Here is a 17,203-nt window from a genome sequence, read left to right as displayed (position 1 = left end):
ATTTTTTTTTTAAAATGAAAAACTCAATTCTTGGAGGGATGTTTCCTTCTTTCTCCTCCATTCCCCCTCCCTTCTTCTCAGAAGAAGAATGTGGGGGATGGGGGAGAGACACGGAAAAATGTCAGTTTTCAGCATTTTTGAAAGTGGGAAACTCTTTGTTTCACACTTGTGGTGAAAACTACTGAAGAAACAGAACAAACAAAACCCTTCCCTTTATGAAATTCTCTTGAAAATTCTCACCAAAAATAGTAGTTACTTGTTTTCAACCAGGTTTAGAGACCTTGATTCCAAACCAGCAAATACTGAACTTATGTACTTAACTTCACCATCACAAGTCATCCCATTGATAATTGCAGGAAGCAAGGGGGAAAACTGTTTAGTACATTTTTTTGAAATAATTCCATTTTTGTAATTAAAATTGTTTAGGAAAAAATGACGTCCCACTCCTCCATTTCTGTCCCATCTCCCTCCTCTTTTTTTCAGCCACAAACTGGGGGAAACAAGAAAAAAAGGAATTTTTAACCCCACAATTTTTAACCCCGAATTTTCAATTAAAGCGCTCATGCAAAATGTCAAAGAAACCAAAAAATGTGTCCCTTCTTGAGACTTGCGCAACTATTTCATGAGAAACATTTACAAATTTTGAACCTTGTCTGCTAGGCTAAATGGTGCTAACACCAAGCTCTTGTGTCGCAGTGTTCGTGACTAGATCCCGAAGCACTTGAGAAAGGGAGAGAAGTATCATTATCACCGTTTTATAGATAGGGAAACTGAGGCACAGAACGGTGTGATGGGACTCATCCAAGGTCAGCCAGCAGGCCAGTGCCAGAGGCAGGAATGGCAGTGAGGTGGGCTGAAGCTCAGTCTGTTGCTTAATTCACTAGCTCAAATAATACAATACAGCTAGTTATTGCTGGATTACTTTCATTTTAACGCTCCCTTGTGGCAGAGGTTGAGCGGTAGGTGTTTTATCAAAATACTGGGCCATCTCTTTACATAGACACCTTCTCCAGGTGGGTGCAGCAGTATGGGGGACTTGAACCTATGATTTCAGGCTGTAAAATCATGCCCCTGGCGATGATTCCAGCTAAAATGTCAGCTTTGAGAACTGTGCTTACAACACCAGACATGTAGACCTGTTATATGATAGAGCCACTCTAAGGGGCTACAGATCACCACCGTTTCCTATATATGTTGGCTTGGAAAGATTTGATTTGTATCAGTAAATGTTGATTTCACCACATACCCCTCCCCCGATGGAAAAAATATTTCCATCGATAATAGTAGACATTTACATCTCAGCAAAGTCAGAGACGTGCTGCTTGAGATGGTAGCACAGTTTGATTTAAGGCTATTGACTTTGTATATTTTGACATGTGATGTTGACAATTAAAGATTCGAATAAAGCTCTAACTTTCTGACTCTCAGGGTCTGCTGTCATTACATAATCATTGTGGGACACCGCCCTGGTTTTCCCACAGCTGTGGACATGTAAAAGGATTAAAAATGAAAAACAAAAATGTTTAAAAAACCCTATCGTTCCCCACAAGCATGAACATTTACATGGACAAAAATTAAAAAAGAAAATGCTGAAAACCCATAATTTTACACAGCTGTGGAGATTTAAATGGGGGGGAAATGCTTAAAAAATGTGCACAACCGTGGGAGTTTAAATGGATAAAAATTGGGGGGGAAATGCTTAAAAGAATAACTTTGCACAACGGTGGGAATTCAAATTAAAAAATGCTTAACCCCCCCTTAATTTTACAGAGCTGTGGACATTTCAATGTCTAAAAATTGAAAAAAGAAAATGCCTAAAAAGCCCGCACATTTGCACAACGGTGGAAATTCAAATGAAAAACTGCTCCACACCCATCATTTTGCACAACGACAGAAATTTCAATTGCTAAAAATAGGGAAACAGGCTTAAAAATAAACATTGCGATTATCAGTTGAAACAATAAAAATAATTTAAACCCAGCTCTGCCAGGCCTCTGGCTGTGCGTCCCAGCTCCTGCTGTGCGCCCCAGTGTGGACTTGAACCTGCAGCCAATGGACCCACAGTCCTGCGCCAAACCCCATTGCAGTCATGCCTTGATTTCCAGGGGTGTTGGAGCTGGCCTGCTACGGAGCTACCAGGGCAGACGCCGCAGCGACAGCAGCAGACTCACAATCGCCTGGTGCAGAGCAGCTGCTAGCCAGGGCGAGAGCCCTGAAGGGTTAACGTGGGTCCCGCTCCCCCCAGGGCTGTTTGCCCTGCAGGTCGGTGACCGAAGGCAGCTCTGGGAACGACGCCACCAGGGCCTAGGACTGAACCCTGGCCTGTCCAGAGGCGGACTCAGCACACCTAGGGCTGAAGCCAAAGGGGCAGGGCCCAGTGGTGGGGGGACAGCGCCCCCCTAAACCTGTCCGCAGGAACCAGCCCCTCGAGGGGCCAGCGCCCCCCTGTGGCCTGCACCCGGGGTACATGGGCACCACGCAAACCAGCCACTGAGGGTGGGCATGTGGAGTGAGCAGCCCCTGGGGGGCCAGCTGGGTCTATGTGGATGACCCCCAATCCTGCCCCCCTGGGACTGCCCCTTTGAAACCAAACTGCCATCCACTGGGAGGGAGTTTGGGTGTGGGAGGGGGCTCAGGGTTGGGGTGTGGGACGGGGTGTAGGCTCCAGGAGGGGGCTCAGGGCTGGGGGAGGGGTTGGGGTGTGCGACGGGGTGCAGGCTCCAGGAGGGGGCTCAGAACTGGGGCAGGGGGTTGGCGTGCGGAATGGGGTGCAGGCTCCAGGAGGGGGTGTGGGGTGAAAGCTCTGGGAGGGAGTTTGGGTGTGGGAGGGGGCTCAGGGGAGGGGTTGGGGTGCAGGAGGGGGTGCAGGGTGCAGGCTCCAGGAGGGGGCTCAGGACTGGGGCAGGGGGTTGGGGTGTGGGAGGGGGTGTGGGGTGAAAGCTCTGGGAGGGAGTTTGGGTGTGGGAGGGGGCTCAGAGCTGGGGGAGGGGTTGGGGTGCAGGAGGGGGTGCAGGGTGCAGTTTCCAGGAGGGGGCTCAGGGCTGGGGGAGGGGGTTGGGGTGCGGGATGGGGTGCAGGCTCCAGGAGGGGGCTCAGGGCTGGGGCAGGGGGTTGGCGTGCGGGATGGGGTGCAGGCTCCAGGAGGCGGCTCAGGACTGGGGCAGGGGGTTGGCGTGCGGGATGGGGTGCAGGCTCCAGGAGGGGGCTCAGGGCTGTGGGAGGGGGTTGGGGTGCGGGATGGGGTGCAGGGTGCAGGCTCCAGGTGGGGGCTCAGGGCTGGGGGAGGGGGTTGGGGTGCGGGAGAGTGTGCAGGCTCCAGGAGGCGGCTCAGGACTGGGGCAGGGGGTTGGCGTGCGGAATGGGGTGCAGGCTCCAGGAGGGGGCTCAGGGCTGGGGCAGGGGGTTGGCGTGCGGGATGGGGTGCAGGCTCCAGGAGGGGGCTCAGGGCTGGGGCAGGGGGTTGGGGTGCAGGAGAAGGTGCAGGGTGCAGGCTCCAGGAGGGGGCTCAGGACTGGGGCAGGGGGTTGGCGTGCGGAATGGGGTGCAGGCTCCAGGAGGGGGCTCAGGGCTGGGGCAGGGGGTTGGGGTGCAGGAGAAGGTGCAGGGTGCAGGCTCCAGGAGAGGGCTCAGGGCTGGGACAGGGGGTTGGGGTGTGGGAAGGGGTGCGGGGTGTGGCCAATGGGAGCTCTGAAGTCAGCTTTTGGGGCGGGGGCAATGTGTGGACCCACCTGTCCCCCCTCCTAGGGGCCACAGCGATGTGCCAGCAGCTTCCGGGAGCCACACAGGGCCAGGGCAGGCAGGGAACCTGCCTTAGCCCCACTGCACCGCCAGACTGACAGTCCCTAAAATCTCCCGGACTGGCTGGGAGATCGAGCCCTGTTTTGGGAGACTCCCGGCCAACCCTGCCCTCCTCCCAGCTACCAGTGTTTCAAGGACTCCCTGGAACCCCCCATCCCCCGATGCCAGGGACTTTGTGCGCCCAATTTACCCCTCCCCCTGTGCCCAGGGACCGCACCCTGCCCTCCAAGCCAGGGGTCTGTGTGCAGTGCTGATAACCAGCCAAGTGCGAGATCATGACTGTCCCAATCCCCTAGAGCAGCCGACATGGAGGGACGAGGGACAAACGGCGAGGGGGAGAGGCACGAGCCCAAAGAAAATGGCCACCTGATGTATCTCAAGGGCCCGTGAGTCAACACCCCGCACCCAGCATGTCGGAAACGAGGGCTAATCGATGGGCGAAGCAGGGGGGGGGGCAGGGGAGGCTGTTCTGCCCACCAATCCCTCTCGGGGTCCCGAACCGAAGGGACCCTGGGGAGAGAGACCGGCCACTGGACTAAGCGTCACACCCTCACCGTCTGCTGGGATCTCATATGCCAGACCCCCACCCTGCTTCACACTGGTTAATGCTGGACAGTGACAGGGTTAGGCCAACCCCTCCGGCCTCCTTAGTCCGTCTAAATTAATACAGCAGGGCCCCCTTTCCTCCTATGCCAGGGGTTCTGTCGTGCCTCCAGTCCCCTTCCGCAATGCCAGGGGCTCTGTGCCCCCCCCCCATTCTCCCTCCCCCCAATGCCAGGGGCTCTGTGTGCCCTCCCTCCCCCATGCCAGGAGCTCTGTGCCCCCCATTCCTCCTCCCCCCAATGCCAGGGGCACTGTGACCCCCCAGTCTCTCTCCCCCAATGCCAGAGGCTCTGTGCCCCCCCATTCCTCCTCCCCCATATGCCAGGGTCTCTGTGTGCTCCCATCTCCCCATGCCAGGGGCTCTGTGCCCTCTTATTCCTCTTCCCCCCAATGCCAGAGGCTGTGTGCCCCCCCATTCTCCCTCCCCCCAATGCCAGGGGCTCTAGGGTTCCCAACTCTGAGATACAAAAACCCAGAACACCCAAGATGATCCTGAGCCTATGACACCGGCCACCTGGCCGCGTGCACAGAGCGCCCTTGCAGATTTCCTGGGGACAGCGACCCCAGAGATGGGGCCAGCCTGGGCAAACCTGGCACCCCTAAGCTCTGCGTGCCCCCACACTCTCCCCAATGCCAGGGTCTTCCATCGTCCTGCTCCACCGGCACCACCTCCCAGCCGAGAAAGCGACTGCAGCAAACCCAGCGCCTGTCCCCCTAGCCCGCTGCCGAGGGGCCTCCCTGTTGACAGTCCAAGGCCTTCAGCTAAAATCCTCCCCGCTTCCAATTTTGGGCTGGGTGACACAAATTGCAACATCGCTCTCGCCTCTTCTGAGAACTGCCAACCTGTGGCCAGAACATTTGCTGTGTCAGAGACCCCTGCCTCACACCACAGTCCGGCTCCGTCCCTGGCACCATGAAGACACCTCTCCTCTTCTGCCTCCTCTCGGCCCTGCTGGAGACAGGTGAGAACAGGGTCTCGGGGGTCAGCCCGGCGCTGACAGAAAAAGATCCACCCTGGAATAGTTGCTCTGGAGGGGGGGAGCTCTCTGTCCCGGGGGGAAATATGCCCCGGCGCTGAGATCTTGCCCCTGGGCTGAGGGGCTGCTCACCACCTGTCCCACGTTGGGGAAATTCTCCCCACCGATCTTCTCTGCGGAGAGGGGGACCTCCAGCTCCCACCGAGCTCTAGGAGAGGGAAAGATCTCTCCCCCTTTCTCAGCTACCTCACTCGGTTTTATAACAGACACTGGCACAAAAACAAGAAATTCAGGGCTGGATCCCAGCTGGGGTCAATGGGCCGTAGCTCCACTGGAGTCAATGGGGCCAGATCCCAGCTGGAGTCAATCGGACGTAGCTCCATTGGAGTCAATGGGGCCAGATCCCAGCTGGGGTCAATGGGCCGTAGCTCCATTGGAGTCAATGGGGCCAGATCCCAGCTGGGGTCAATGGGCCGTAGCTCCATTGGAGTCAATGGGGAAGATCCCAGCTGAGGTCAATCAGACGTAGCTCCACTGGAGTCAAAGGGGCCAGACCCCCAGCTGGGGTCAATGGGCTGTAGCTCCATTGGAGTCAATGGGGAAGATCCCAGCTGGGGTCAATGGGCCGTAGCTCCATTGGAGTCAATGGGGAAGATCCCAGCTGGGGTAAATGGGCCATAGCTCCACTGGAGTCAATGGGGCCAGATCCCAGCTGGGGTCAATGTGCCGTAGCTCCACTGGAGTCAATGGGAATGGAGAGAGTGGAGTGAGGGCTGTGAACTGATGAATCGTGTTGCCTTTCCTTCCACAGGGACCTGTGTTTTGTGCGAGGTTTGCATCAGTGCACGTGACAGCTGTACGGGCAGTGTGCAAGTCTGCAGTGAGCAAATGGATTCCTGTGGGATCATTAAAACAGAAACCGTACTAGGTGGGTGCCGGAGACCCTGAACCAGCCCCGAATACTGTCTGATTTGGAGTCAGGCCTCCTTCATTCCCTTCCCAGGACCCGGAGGTGGCAGGTCTAGTGGGTTAGAGCAGGGGGCTGGGAGCCAGGACTCCTATGTTCTATCTCCCGATCTGGAAGGGGAGAGAGGTTGAGGGGGTGGAAGCAGCAGTGGGTATCAGCACTCCTGGTTCTATAGTGACCTTGGATGAGTCATTCCTCCCATATGTCATGCCTCACTTTCCCCATCTTTAGCATGATCAGCCATGCAAAGAGTTGGGATGAGGAGGCAGAGACAGCAACACCCACAAATATAACTTCATCTCCTCTTCCTCCCATGCAGGCGAGATTAAGAGTCCTACTTTTATGAAAGCCTGCGTGACCTCCAGCCAATGCGGCCTCAGTCCTCTTTTCATTACTTTTGGGAACGGGATATCCGTGAGCACGAATATCGCCTGCTGTGCGGGTCGGGCCTGTAAAACAGCCTCCATTACCGGTATCCAGCTCCGTCTCTGTCTCCCTGCTCCTTCTCCCTCCAGCTCTTCCCCCTCCTCACATCCCCTTCTCCTCCTCCTGACCCCTGCGGGTGTCTCTGTGGGAGGATAGAAAAAGGATTATGAAAGACTCCATTGGTGTGCCCCATTGAATAACATTGAGCCCCTTGGAATAGTCCTCCCGCCCTGCAGGGGGCGCCCCATGAAATAACACTAAGCCCCTGGCTGGGTGGAGTTTAGTGGGCGGGGCTTTAGGCTCCTGCCAGGTGTGAACCCGGCTGGCCTCACCCAGGACGGGGTCCAGGGCTCCCTACTGCAAACCTCTCCCCTACCCCTGCTGACCCTGGCGTCCCCAGAGCTACAGCTCCCCCTGCAGGGGGCACCCAGGGCTGAGCTGTTCAGCCCCCAGCTGCTCTCCCTGCCCCGACGCCGCCTGGGGCTCGTCCCCCGAGCTGACTGCGTTTGCTCCGCTTCTTCCCAGTGCCCCCAGCTAACACCACCATGAACGGCCTGCACTGCCCAGCCTGCTACTCTGTGTTTACCCATCACTGCAGCGAAGAGATCATCGACTGCACAGGAGCCCAGACCCAGTGCATCCATATCAGCGGCACCGTGAAAACCGGTAATTGCCATTTGGCTGTTTCTCTGTTCAGGTTTCCCCATCCAGGAGGGAGCCACGCACACAGGCAATCCCCTGCCGTGGGGAAGAATTGGGTAGAGTCTCAGCACACCTGGATTCTATCCCCGTGATTTCTCCTCACTGTACCTCTGTTTCCCCTACGCACCCGTTGGGGTTTTATTTTAGAATTCATGAGGGTTTGGAGAAAGGTGACAAGGAAGGTTTGGAAAAACCTGTGAAAAGAAGGGAACCAACTGGGGCTATTTTTCCTTGGGAATAAGAGAGGCGACATGATAGAACATATGAAATTATGATTGTGATAGAGAAGCAGAGAGCTGAACAAATAAGGGAGACAGCTAGGTAGATAGATCTTTAGTTCTATGCCAACACCAAAACAAATGGAAGAAAATAGTTGTTTCGGGTCCAATCAAAAATTAATGATTTTTTGGGCACTTTCAACAAACTGAAAAGTCAGAAAAAGTTTCATTTTGGGTGAAATGAAACATCTGGTTTTGATTTTGAGGGGTTGTTAATGTTGATAAAGTTTAAAAAAAGAAATGTTGGAAGGAAAAGTTGTTTTGAACCAAAAGAGTGAAAAGTTTCTATTTTTTCCGCAGAGTTTTTTTTATGGGGTTTCTTCCGACTGAAACAATTCTGTAACTTTGAATTCGCAAAATGTTTCCAAGTGGTCAAATCTGCATTTTTCACTGAAAAAAAGTTTCAGCTGAAAAATGTGACTGAGCACTAGAGCGGGGAGATCGAGAACTTCTGAACGCCCGCTGTCACAGGATAGGACATAAGCGAATGTTCAATGAAATTGAAAAGGGACAAGTTCATTATGATAAAGGAAACACATTTTCCAGTCAATACACCGTTAGTCCGTGGAACTCCCCACCACAAGAAATTTCCGTGGTCAAGAGTTGAACAAGATTCAAAAAGGGATTGTATGCTTATCGGAGTGATCATAATAAATGATCGTAAAAATGTTGGCAGGGATATTGAACCTCCTCTTTCAGGTCTTAAGATGATCTCTAGCTATTAGCAATCAGGACGAGATCTAGAGTAGGAGGAGATTATCCCAAATATTGGGCGGTTTTGATCCCTTTCTCTGCAGAATCTAGTGCTGGCCACTGATGGAGACGGGATACTGTCCTATGCACAGCACCCTGCACAATAGGCCTCCAAACTGCCGTGGTGTCTCTAGAGCCGACTGTTCTACAAATCAAAAGTAATACAGAAAAAGTGATGGCACAAACACACCATCCCTGGGACTGCTGCAGAAATCCCCCAGCTGGTTTGACCTGGCGCTCCCAGAGATATTTCTTTCTTACTGATGGTAGAATGGTATAATAGATGCCCCAACTGAGATCGGGACCTTTTTGATCCGGATGTTGCACAGACCCCCTTGGCTGAGATGGGGATCCCTGCTGTGCAAGGTGCTGCATGCCCCCCCTCCCCAGCTGAAATTGGGAGTCCCAACATGCCAGGTTCTGTACAGACGCCTTGACTGAGAACTTCTTAGGGATCCCACTACTGCCACCATCGGTGAGCTACACCATTGCCAGGTGAATGGTGGGACTAACACAGGCCTGCTCCAAAGTTCATTAGGGATCAGAGCCCTACATGACTTGCCCAGAGATCCACAGAGTGAGACTATATCAGAGCAGAGGAGGGGAGACTGTTGGGAGTGGGTCTAGATGGGCAGCAGGGAATGGTGCAGAGGAGGAGGGGGAGGGTGTTGTATAGGGTCAGAGCCGTAAGAGGCCAGAGGTCCCTAGACACTGACCCTGCTGTTTTGCCCCCCCCCCCCACAGGTGGGACAACCGTGCACACCACCATGAAAGGCTGCGCCACCGAGTCTGCCTGCACCAATATACAACGGTTCAAAGGGGCCTTTGCGGGGTTCAGTGCGGATCTCACTACGGCCGAATGCAGACCAGCCTCCCGTGCGGCCAGCATGGCTCCAGAACCAGCCAGACTCGTCCTCCCAGCCCTCGTTACCGTCCTGCTGGCGAACGTCCTCTCCTGATCCCCACGCCCGCGGCACAGCCACGCGGCCCTGGATAACCACACCGCAGGTGGCAGACGGACGCACCCCCGCTAAAGGCTCCCACGCTCAGCTCAGATTCACTTCCTCTTTAGTGGGATTAATGGAATAAAACAGACAAGAGAAAATTGTCATGGATGTCTGTCTGTAATCATGAATCTCAGATACTGTGTGTCTGTCTGTGTGTCATTGTGAATGTTGGACTCTGGGTGTATGCAAACATGAGTCTCATGTTGTGTGTGTCTGTGTGTGATCATGAGTGTTGGACTGTGTGTGTGCATCTCTGTGTGATAGCAAATCTTATGTGTGTGTAATCATGTCTTGGACTGTGTGTGTGTGTGTGTGGTGTGTATAATTCTGAGTCCTGGATTGTCTGTGTAACCGTGAGTCTTGGATCATGTGTCTGTCTATGAGATAGTCAGTCTGTGTGTGTGTGTCTGGGATTACATGTGTGTGTTTCTAATGATTGGGCTGATTTCCCCATGTATAATTCTAGCGGGGGTCGTGGGGCTATCAGAAGCCACACCCAACCTCCTACAGGCCCTAGAGTCTGTTGGAAAATGGGGTTTGTTTACTGAGGGGGAGGGGGGATTTCTTAAAATATTCCAAATTTTTTGTCATAAAACTGAAAAATGTTCAGCTGAAAAACCTGATTTTTTTTAATCATAAATATTTTTTTGTGGCAGGACCCACCAACCAGGGCTGGAGACCCTAAAGGGTTAAAGCAGTCCCCCCCCCCCCTCACCTGGGGATGCCATGGCAGCTCTGCTTCATGGACAGAGCAGTTGTTGGAAAGATACCGGACACCAGGACTGAACCTTGGAAACACACAAGTGTTTAACATTGGAATTAAAGGAGACGCATCTATAGCTGTGTGTGGCATCACAGCTCCCTAAACCACTTTACAGGATCCAGCCACTAGAGGGGGTAACAGACACACACTGGTATGGATCTGGGTTACATCGGTGCTACAGTAAACCTTCCCACCGAGAGGGTGGGGGGAAAGCGAGAGAGCCCTCTAGGATCAACAGAGACCCACCCGCCATGGATAATGTGGATGACCCCTTAACCCTGTGGAGCTGCCCCTTTAAAACCTTAGATTTAAAGAGGATAAATGATAAGTTTTTTCTGTTGAGATGGCGTTAACCTGCAGCACTCCCTGTCATTGGAAACCGCCAGCACCAGGATTCAGACATGATTGGCCATTCGGACAGACAATGAGATGATCTACAGCCTCATTAGAGAGATGGGTGTAAAAGGGACACACTGCCTGTTTCTGAGCCCATCAATCTCTGATTGAGGAGGTAGGAAAGAGCCCTCCCCCATGGCCCAGATTATTCCATCAGTGACCACTAGGGGGCATCATGCACCATCCCATGGAGCAGCTGGGCCTGGCTTCCCATCAGAGCTGGGACTAGACTAGTGTCTTCCACTCACTTGCTCTGCTCTGGGATTACCCAGAAGGATATGTAAAATATAGCCATATCCCTGCTGGTGTCAATCGATAGAGGGGGTGTATGGGGATAGATAGAGGGGGGTCTATCAGGATAGATAGATAGATAGATAGATAGATAGAGGGGGTGTATGGAGATAGATAGATAGATAGATAGATAGATAGATAGATAGATAGATAGATAGATAGATAGAGGGGGTGTATGGAGATAGATAGATAGATAGATAGATAGATAGATAGATAGATAGATAGATAGATAGAGGGGGTGGATGGGGATAGATAGATAGATAGATAGATAGATAGATAGATAGATAGATAGAGGGGGTGGATGGGGATAGATAGATAGATAGATAGATAGATAGATAGATAGATAGATAGATAGATAGATAGAGGGGGTGTATGGAGATAGATAGATAGATAGATAGATAGATAGAGGGGGTGTATGGAGATAGATAGATAGATAGATAGATAGATAGATAGATAGATAGATAGATAGATAGGGGTGTATGGGGATAGATAGATAGATAGATAGATAGATAGATAGATAGATAGATAGATAGATAGATAGATAGAGGGGGTATCTGGGGATAGATAGATAGATAGATAGATAGATAGATAGATAGATAGATAGATAGATAGATAGATAGATGGGTGGATGGGGATAGATAGATAGATAGATAGATAGATAGATAGATAGATAGATAGATAGATAGATAGATAGATAGATAGATGGGTGGATGGGGATAGATAGATAGATAGATAGATAGATAGATAGATAGATAGATAGATAGATAGATAGATAGATAGATAGATAGATAGAGGGGGTGGATGGGGATAGATAGATAGATAGATAGATAGATAGATAGATAGATAGATAGGCGTATGGGGATAGATAGATAGATAGATAGATAGATAGATAGATAGATAGATAGATAGATAGATAGATAGATAGATAGGGGTGGATGGGGATAGATAGATAGATAGATAGATAGATAGATAGATAGATAGATAGATAGATAGATAGATAGATAGATAGATAGATAGATAGATAGTCATTGGGCCTGGGTCTCCAATCACTTCTACTTTAGTAAACCAGAAGTAACTCTAATGGTTCATCTAGCCCAGTATCCTGTCTTCTGACAGTGGCCAATGCCAGGTGCCCTGGAGGGAATGGACAGAACAGGGCAATTATTGAGTGATCCATCCCCTGTTGTCCTGTCCCAGCTTCTGGTGGCCAAAGGCTGAGGGACATCCAGACCCTGGGGTTGCATCCCTGAACATCTTGGCTAATAGCCATTGATGGACCTATCCTCCAGGAACTTATCCAGTTCCTTTTTTGAACCAGTTATCCTTCTGGCCTTCACAACATCCCCCGGCAATGAGTTCCACTGGTTGACTGTGCTTTGTGTGAAGAAATACTTCCTTTTGTTTGTTTCAAACCTGCTGCCTAGTAATTTCATCAGGTGATGATTGGTTCTTGTGTTATGTGAAGGGGTAAATAACACTTCCTTATTTACTTTCGCTGCACCTTTCAGGGTTTTATAGACCTCTATCGTATCCCCCCAGTTGTCTCTCTTCCAAGATGAAGAGTCTCAATCTTTGTAATCTCTCCTCATATGGAAGCTGTTCCATCCCCCTAATCATTTTTGGTGCCCTTCTCTGCACTTTTTCCAATATTAATATATCTTTTTTGAGATGGGGCAACCAGATCTGCATGCCGTATTCAAGCTGTGGGTATCCCATGGATTGATATAGAGGCAATATGATATTTAGTGTAAGGAGGGGTTCTCCTGTGGGTGTAGTTTAATCCACCTCTTTGAGAGGCAGGAGCTAAATCCATGGAAAAATTCAATACAACAAAAGAAAGGAGACACGGTGTGTGTGTGTTTGTGTGTGTGTGTGTGTGGGGGGGGGACTGGAAATAAATATTGCCCTAAAGCAAAGGCTGTCCGTTACAATGAGAATTGCTCACCACTTCTCTGAGCAGAAACAGCATGAAAGCACCCAAAGGCCATTTTATCCTGGCACCTGAGCCTAGGTCGGTACGTCAGCCAGAAACCTGCAGGGGACAAGTGTCTCCTGCATCCTGATTGCTCTCCCGCCAGCTTCAGTAAACCACGCTCCTTCTGTCCCTGTTCGGCTCTGTCTCTGGCTTGGCCTACACTACATGCCCACTGCAGGATAACTACCTCACTCCGGCTGCGAAAAATCCACCCCGAGCGACGTAGTGATGCCGACCTTAACCTACCCTGTTTAGCCAGAGCTACGTCGGAGGGAGAGCGTCTCCTGTCAACATCCATCTTGCAGTGACAGAGTTCTCAAGCCGATGGGAGAGCTCTCTCCTGTTAGCTTACAGCGTCTTCACCAGCATCTTCACCAGAGACACTACCCTGGCGATCCTGTACCACAAAATGTATCATTCAAAAAGAGGGAGCCAGGCAGCTTTGACCGGGCTGAGGATCTGACCCAAACACAACGGGGAGGAGCGGAGCCTGGATCTATAGGGGCGAGGTGCTATGGGGCACTCAGAGGGGTGGGGCACTATGGGGAACTTCTGCAGTATGCTTCCCTCCCCAAACTTCCCTCCCTGCCACTAAACCATAGAGACCCCACCTAGAGTGCCCCACACACTACAGTGTCCCTCCACCACCCCAACCATAGAGACCCCACCCCTAGAGTGAGCCCCCTAGGCTGAGGCAGGAGTTTAGGGTGTGGGAGGGGGTACAGGCTCTGGGCTGGGGGTGTGGGTTCTGGGGTGGAGCAAGAAATGAGGGGTTCAGGGTGCAGGAGGGGGCTCTGGGCTGGAACAGGGGGTTCGGGTACGGGGGGGGGGGTGCGGGCTCCCGCTGGGGGTGCGGGCTCTGGTGTGGGGTTGGGGATGAGGGATTTGGTGTGCAGGAGGGGGCTCAAGACGGGCTAAGGGGTTTGGAGTTCGGGAAAGGGCTCTGGGTTGGGACGAGGGGGGTGAGTGTTCTGGCTGAGGGTGCGGGCTCTGGGGTTGGGCTGGGGATGAGGGATTTGGCGTGCAGGAGGGTGCTCCAGGCTGGGGCTGAGGGCTTCAGAGGGGGATCAGGGCTGGGGCAGGGGGTTGGGGTGCGGGAGGGGGTGAGGGGTGCAGGTTCCAGGCAGCACTTACCTCAGGTGGCTCCCGGAAGCAGCGGCATGTCCCCCCTCCGGTTCCTATGCGGAGGCACAGCCAGACGGCTCTGCGCACTGCCCCATCCACATGTGCTGCCCCCACAGCTCCCATTGCCTGTGGTTCCTGGCCAATGGGAGCTGTGGAGCTGGTGCTTGAGGCGTGGTCCGGGGGCAGCGTGCGGAGCCCCTTGACTTTCTCTTTGCCTAGGAGCCGGAGGGAGGACATGCTGCTCCTTCCGGGAGCCATGCAGAGCCAGGGCTGGCAGGGAGCCTGCCTTAGCTCCGCTGCGCCACTTACCGGATTTTCAGTGGCCCGGTCAGTGGTGCTGACCGGGGCTGCCTTTTCGACTGGACGTTCTGCTCGAAAACCGGACGCCTGGCAACCCTATGCAGTGCCCTTCCCCTCCCTTAACCACAAGGACTCCAACTAGAGTCCCCCCCACTGCAGTGACCCCCCCCATTCTGACCATAGAGACCCTGCCTAGAGCACCCCCACTCTGCAGTGCTCCTCCCCCACCCTAACCTAACTTACTCCTGATTTACACCAGGCTGGGAGCAGATTTTGGCCCTTGTGGCTTTTGCCAGACACGGTTCTTCTGCTTCCTGTGAGCTCCCAGTTTCCCAAATTGTCTTATCTGCTGCTGGGAGTCCCTGACTTTTTAATTCTATTGTTTTCTTCTTATTTTTAGAGCAGACGTTTATTCTGTTGGATCATTTAACTTCCAGCCTGGCTGAATTTCTGGCCTAGTCTTAAAACTTTTCATAGATTCATAGATTCAAGGACTGGAAGGGACCTCGAGAGGTCATCGAGTCCAGTCCCCTGCCCGCATGGCAGGACCAAATCCTGTCTAGACCATCCCTGATAGACATTTATCTAACCTACTCTTAAATATCTCCAGAGATGGAGATTCCACAACCTCCCTAGGCAATTTATTCCAGTGTTTAACCACCCTGACCGTTAGGAACTTTTTCCTAATGTCCAACCTAGACCTCCCTTGCTGCAGTTTAAGCCCATTGCTTCTTGTTCTATCCTTAGAGGCTAAGGTGAACAAGTTTTCTCCCTCCTCCTTATGACACCCTTTTAGATACCTGAAAACTGCTATCATGTCCCCTCTCAGTCTTCTCTTTTCCAAACTAAACAAACCCAATTCTTTCAGCCTTCCTTCATAGGTCATGTTCTCAAGACCTTTAATCATTCTTGTTGCTCTTCTCTGGACCCTTTCCAATTTCTCCACATCTTTCTTGAAATGCGGTGCCCAAAACTGGACACAATACTCCAGCTGAGGCCTAACCAGAGCAGAGTAGAGCGGAAGAATGACTTCTCGTGTCTTGCTCACAACACACCTGTTAATACATCCCAGAATCATGTTTGCTTTTTTGGCAACAGCATCACACTGTTGACTCATATTTAGGGACACACAGAGCAAGGAGCTCTGACTATCTTGGCTAACAGCTGATGTACCTATCCTGAGGGACTGATCTAATTCATAGTACATAGTTTTGGCCTTCAGAACACAATGTACACACATCTACAATCCCAAGATACCTTGACAACCACAAGAATTCTAAAAACATGAGTTATGCACCCTGAAGTCAAGTCAAGACATTTTAATAAATAAATGATATTTTGTTCTTATGTGCCTCTTCGTTCCTGAGCCTTTAGGGTGCAGTATGGCCAGTTCCACCAAAGCTGGAGCTTAAACAGCCCACCCACAAACCAATGGTTTGGCTGAAAACACAAACAAATCCATCAAAAAGTAATTTTACAGCTGGGAAAAGTACAGTATTAATAGCAAGGAGAATGCACTATGACTGAAGCTACAAACTGCTTCAAAATTTTAGTACAGTGCAAGTTCACTTGTCTTTTATTTCAAGAAAAAATAATTGTACCAATAAACTAGGATGGCCTCTTTACGCCTTTTGGATTGCCTACAATTTCTCTCAGTAAAGACAGTCATTTCCCCTCCCCCCACAAATAATCCCCCCACAAATAATGTTACAGAGCATTGCGGAAGTTGGTTGATGATACTGGGAGTAATTGGGACAAATTTCTTGGTGACATTTTATTTTCTTTGCGATCAAAACCAAACATGGCAACCAAAATGTCACCCTTTCAACTACTGTATGGCTTTGAAACAACATTCCCAGACCATGTCTCAGAAAATGACACACTATGTCTCTTTAAGAGCCATCAACTTTCAGGTGCATATGTTATTCTGTGATTGTTCATTTTACAAACACGACGTCTCCATTGGTTTACCAAGCCAACAGATTTTTAGGAACTCGATGAACAATTCTACAAAGGGTACATCATAAATATGGAATCTAGACGTGCTTCTGACATTGAAATGGCTCTTACTAATATTTCTAAAGCACAAGGAAAGCAACAGATACAGTATGCCAAAACTAAGACTCGTAAACATGGGATGATAACATTGGAGGTTGGGGACAGTGCCATGTTACTGAATGCGCAAAGGAAAACAAGAAAGGGAGGGTCGCTGCAACCTACCTACCGTGGACCATACGAAGTCACCGCTGGATGAAAAGGAGTGTTTTTTGGCAGAAGTTGCAAGCAGTGATCCAATCCAAACTATGACCCCCACAAAAAGGAAAAGTATTTGCAAACAAGTTAATTTTTTTGGAGTAATCAACAGTAATGAATAAATCAAGATTTCTATTTACAGTTTTGGTTCCAGTGTAACCATCATTTGACAACGTTGTATTGATTTTTTCCAGACAGCATGGAGGACTGCTGCTTATACTGCAATTATGTGACTTGCAAAAAAATAAAATAAATAAAGATGGCATGATGGTAAGAAACAGAAAATGGGGTATGAGAAACATACACCATATCTCCAATGAGATATTACCCCAGGAGCTTGCTGGAATCTACCCTCCATTTGATCAGAAACCTTTCTCAGTCAAGGCAACAGGACAAGTGCATTGCTGCCTGTGTGTGTCTGCTCGGTTGATGAACTGTAATGGTCAGAGATCGCACCAGCATAGAAGTATATTGAAGGCGAACCCTAACGAAATTAAGATTTTAAATTATCCTCCACGTGTCCCGTGTCTCACTACGATGATTCCAGGCAGGGTCGTTTGGAAGCTGAATACTTTAAGCTTCCATCCCA

The 17,203-nt window shown here is 50.9% G+C and overlaps 1 protein-coding gene across 1 annotated transcript; it reads left to right on the top strand.

Moving 5' to 3' along the window:
* The first annotated feature begins 5,314 nt into the window (after positions 1-5,314).
* LOC135892549 (phospholipase A2 inhibitor gamma subunit B-like) lies at positions 5,315-9,463 on the top strand. The gene is made up of 5 exons (XM_065420351.1): positions 5,315-5,363; positions 6,190-6,306; positions 6,665-6,817; positions 7,297-7,437; positions 9,249-9,463. Exons 1-5 carry the CDS (start codon positions 5,315-5,317, stop codon positions 9,461-9,463), a joined length of 675 nt encoding a protein of 224 aa, XP_065276423.1.
* Positions 9,464-17,203: the final 7,740 nt, after the last annotated feature.

Source organism: Emys orbicularis, chromosome 20 (assembly GCF_028017835.1).
Source record: "Emys orbicularis isolate rEmyOrb1 chromosome 20, rEmyOrb1.hap1, whole genome shotgun sequence".
Lineage (NCBI taxonomy): Eukaryota > Metazoa > Chordata > Testudines > Emydidae > Emys > Emys orbicularis.
Note: the sequence above shows the minus strand (reverse complement) of the source record. Positions and strands in the feature narration are given on the sequence as shown.

Bases quoted from the DNA above. Each gene is read 5' to 3' on its own strand.
- LOC135892549 (XM_065420351.1), top strand. From the start codon at position 5,315: ATGAAGACACCTCTCCTCTTCTGCCTCCTCTCGGCCCTGCTGGAGACA. The intron at 6,307-6,664 runs GTGGGTGCCGGA...CCTCCCATGCAG, and splicing joins TAAAACAGAAACCGTACTAG to GCGAGATTAAGAGTCCTACT. The intron at 7,438-9,248 runs GTAATTGCCATT...CCCCCCCCACAG, and splicing joins CAGCGGCACCGTGAAAACCG to GTGGGACAACCGTGCACACC.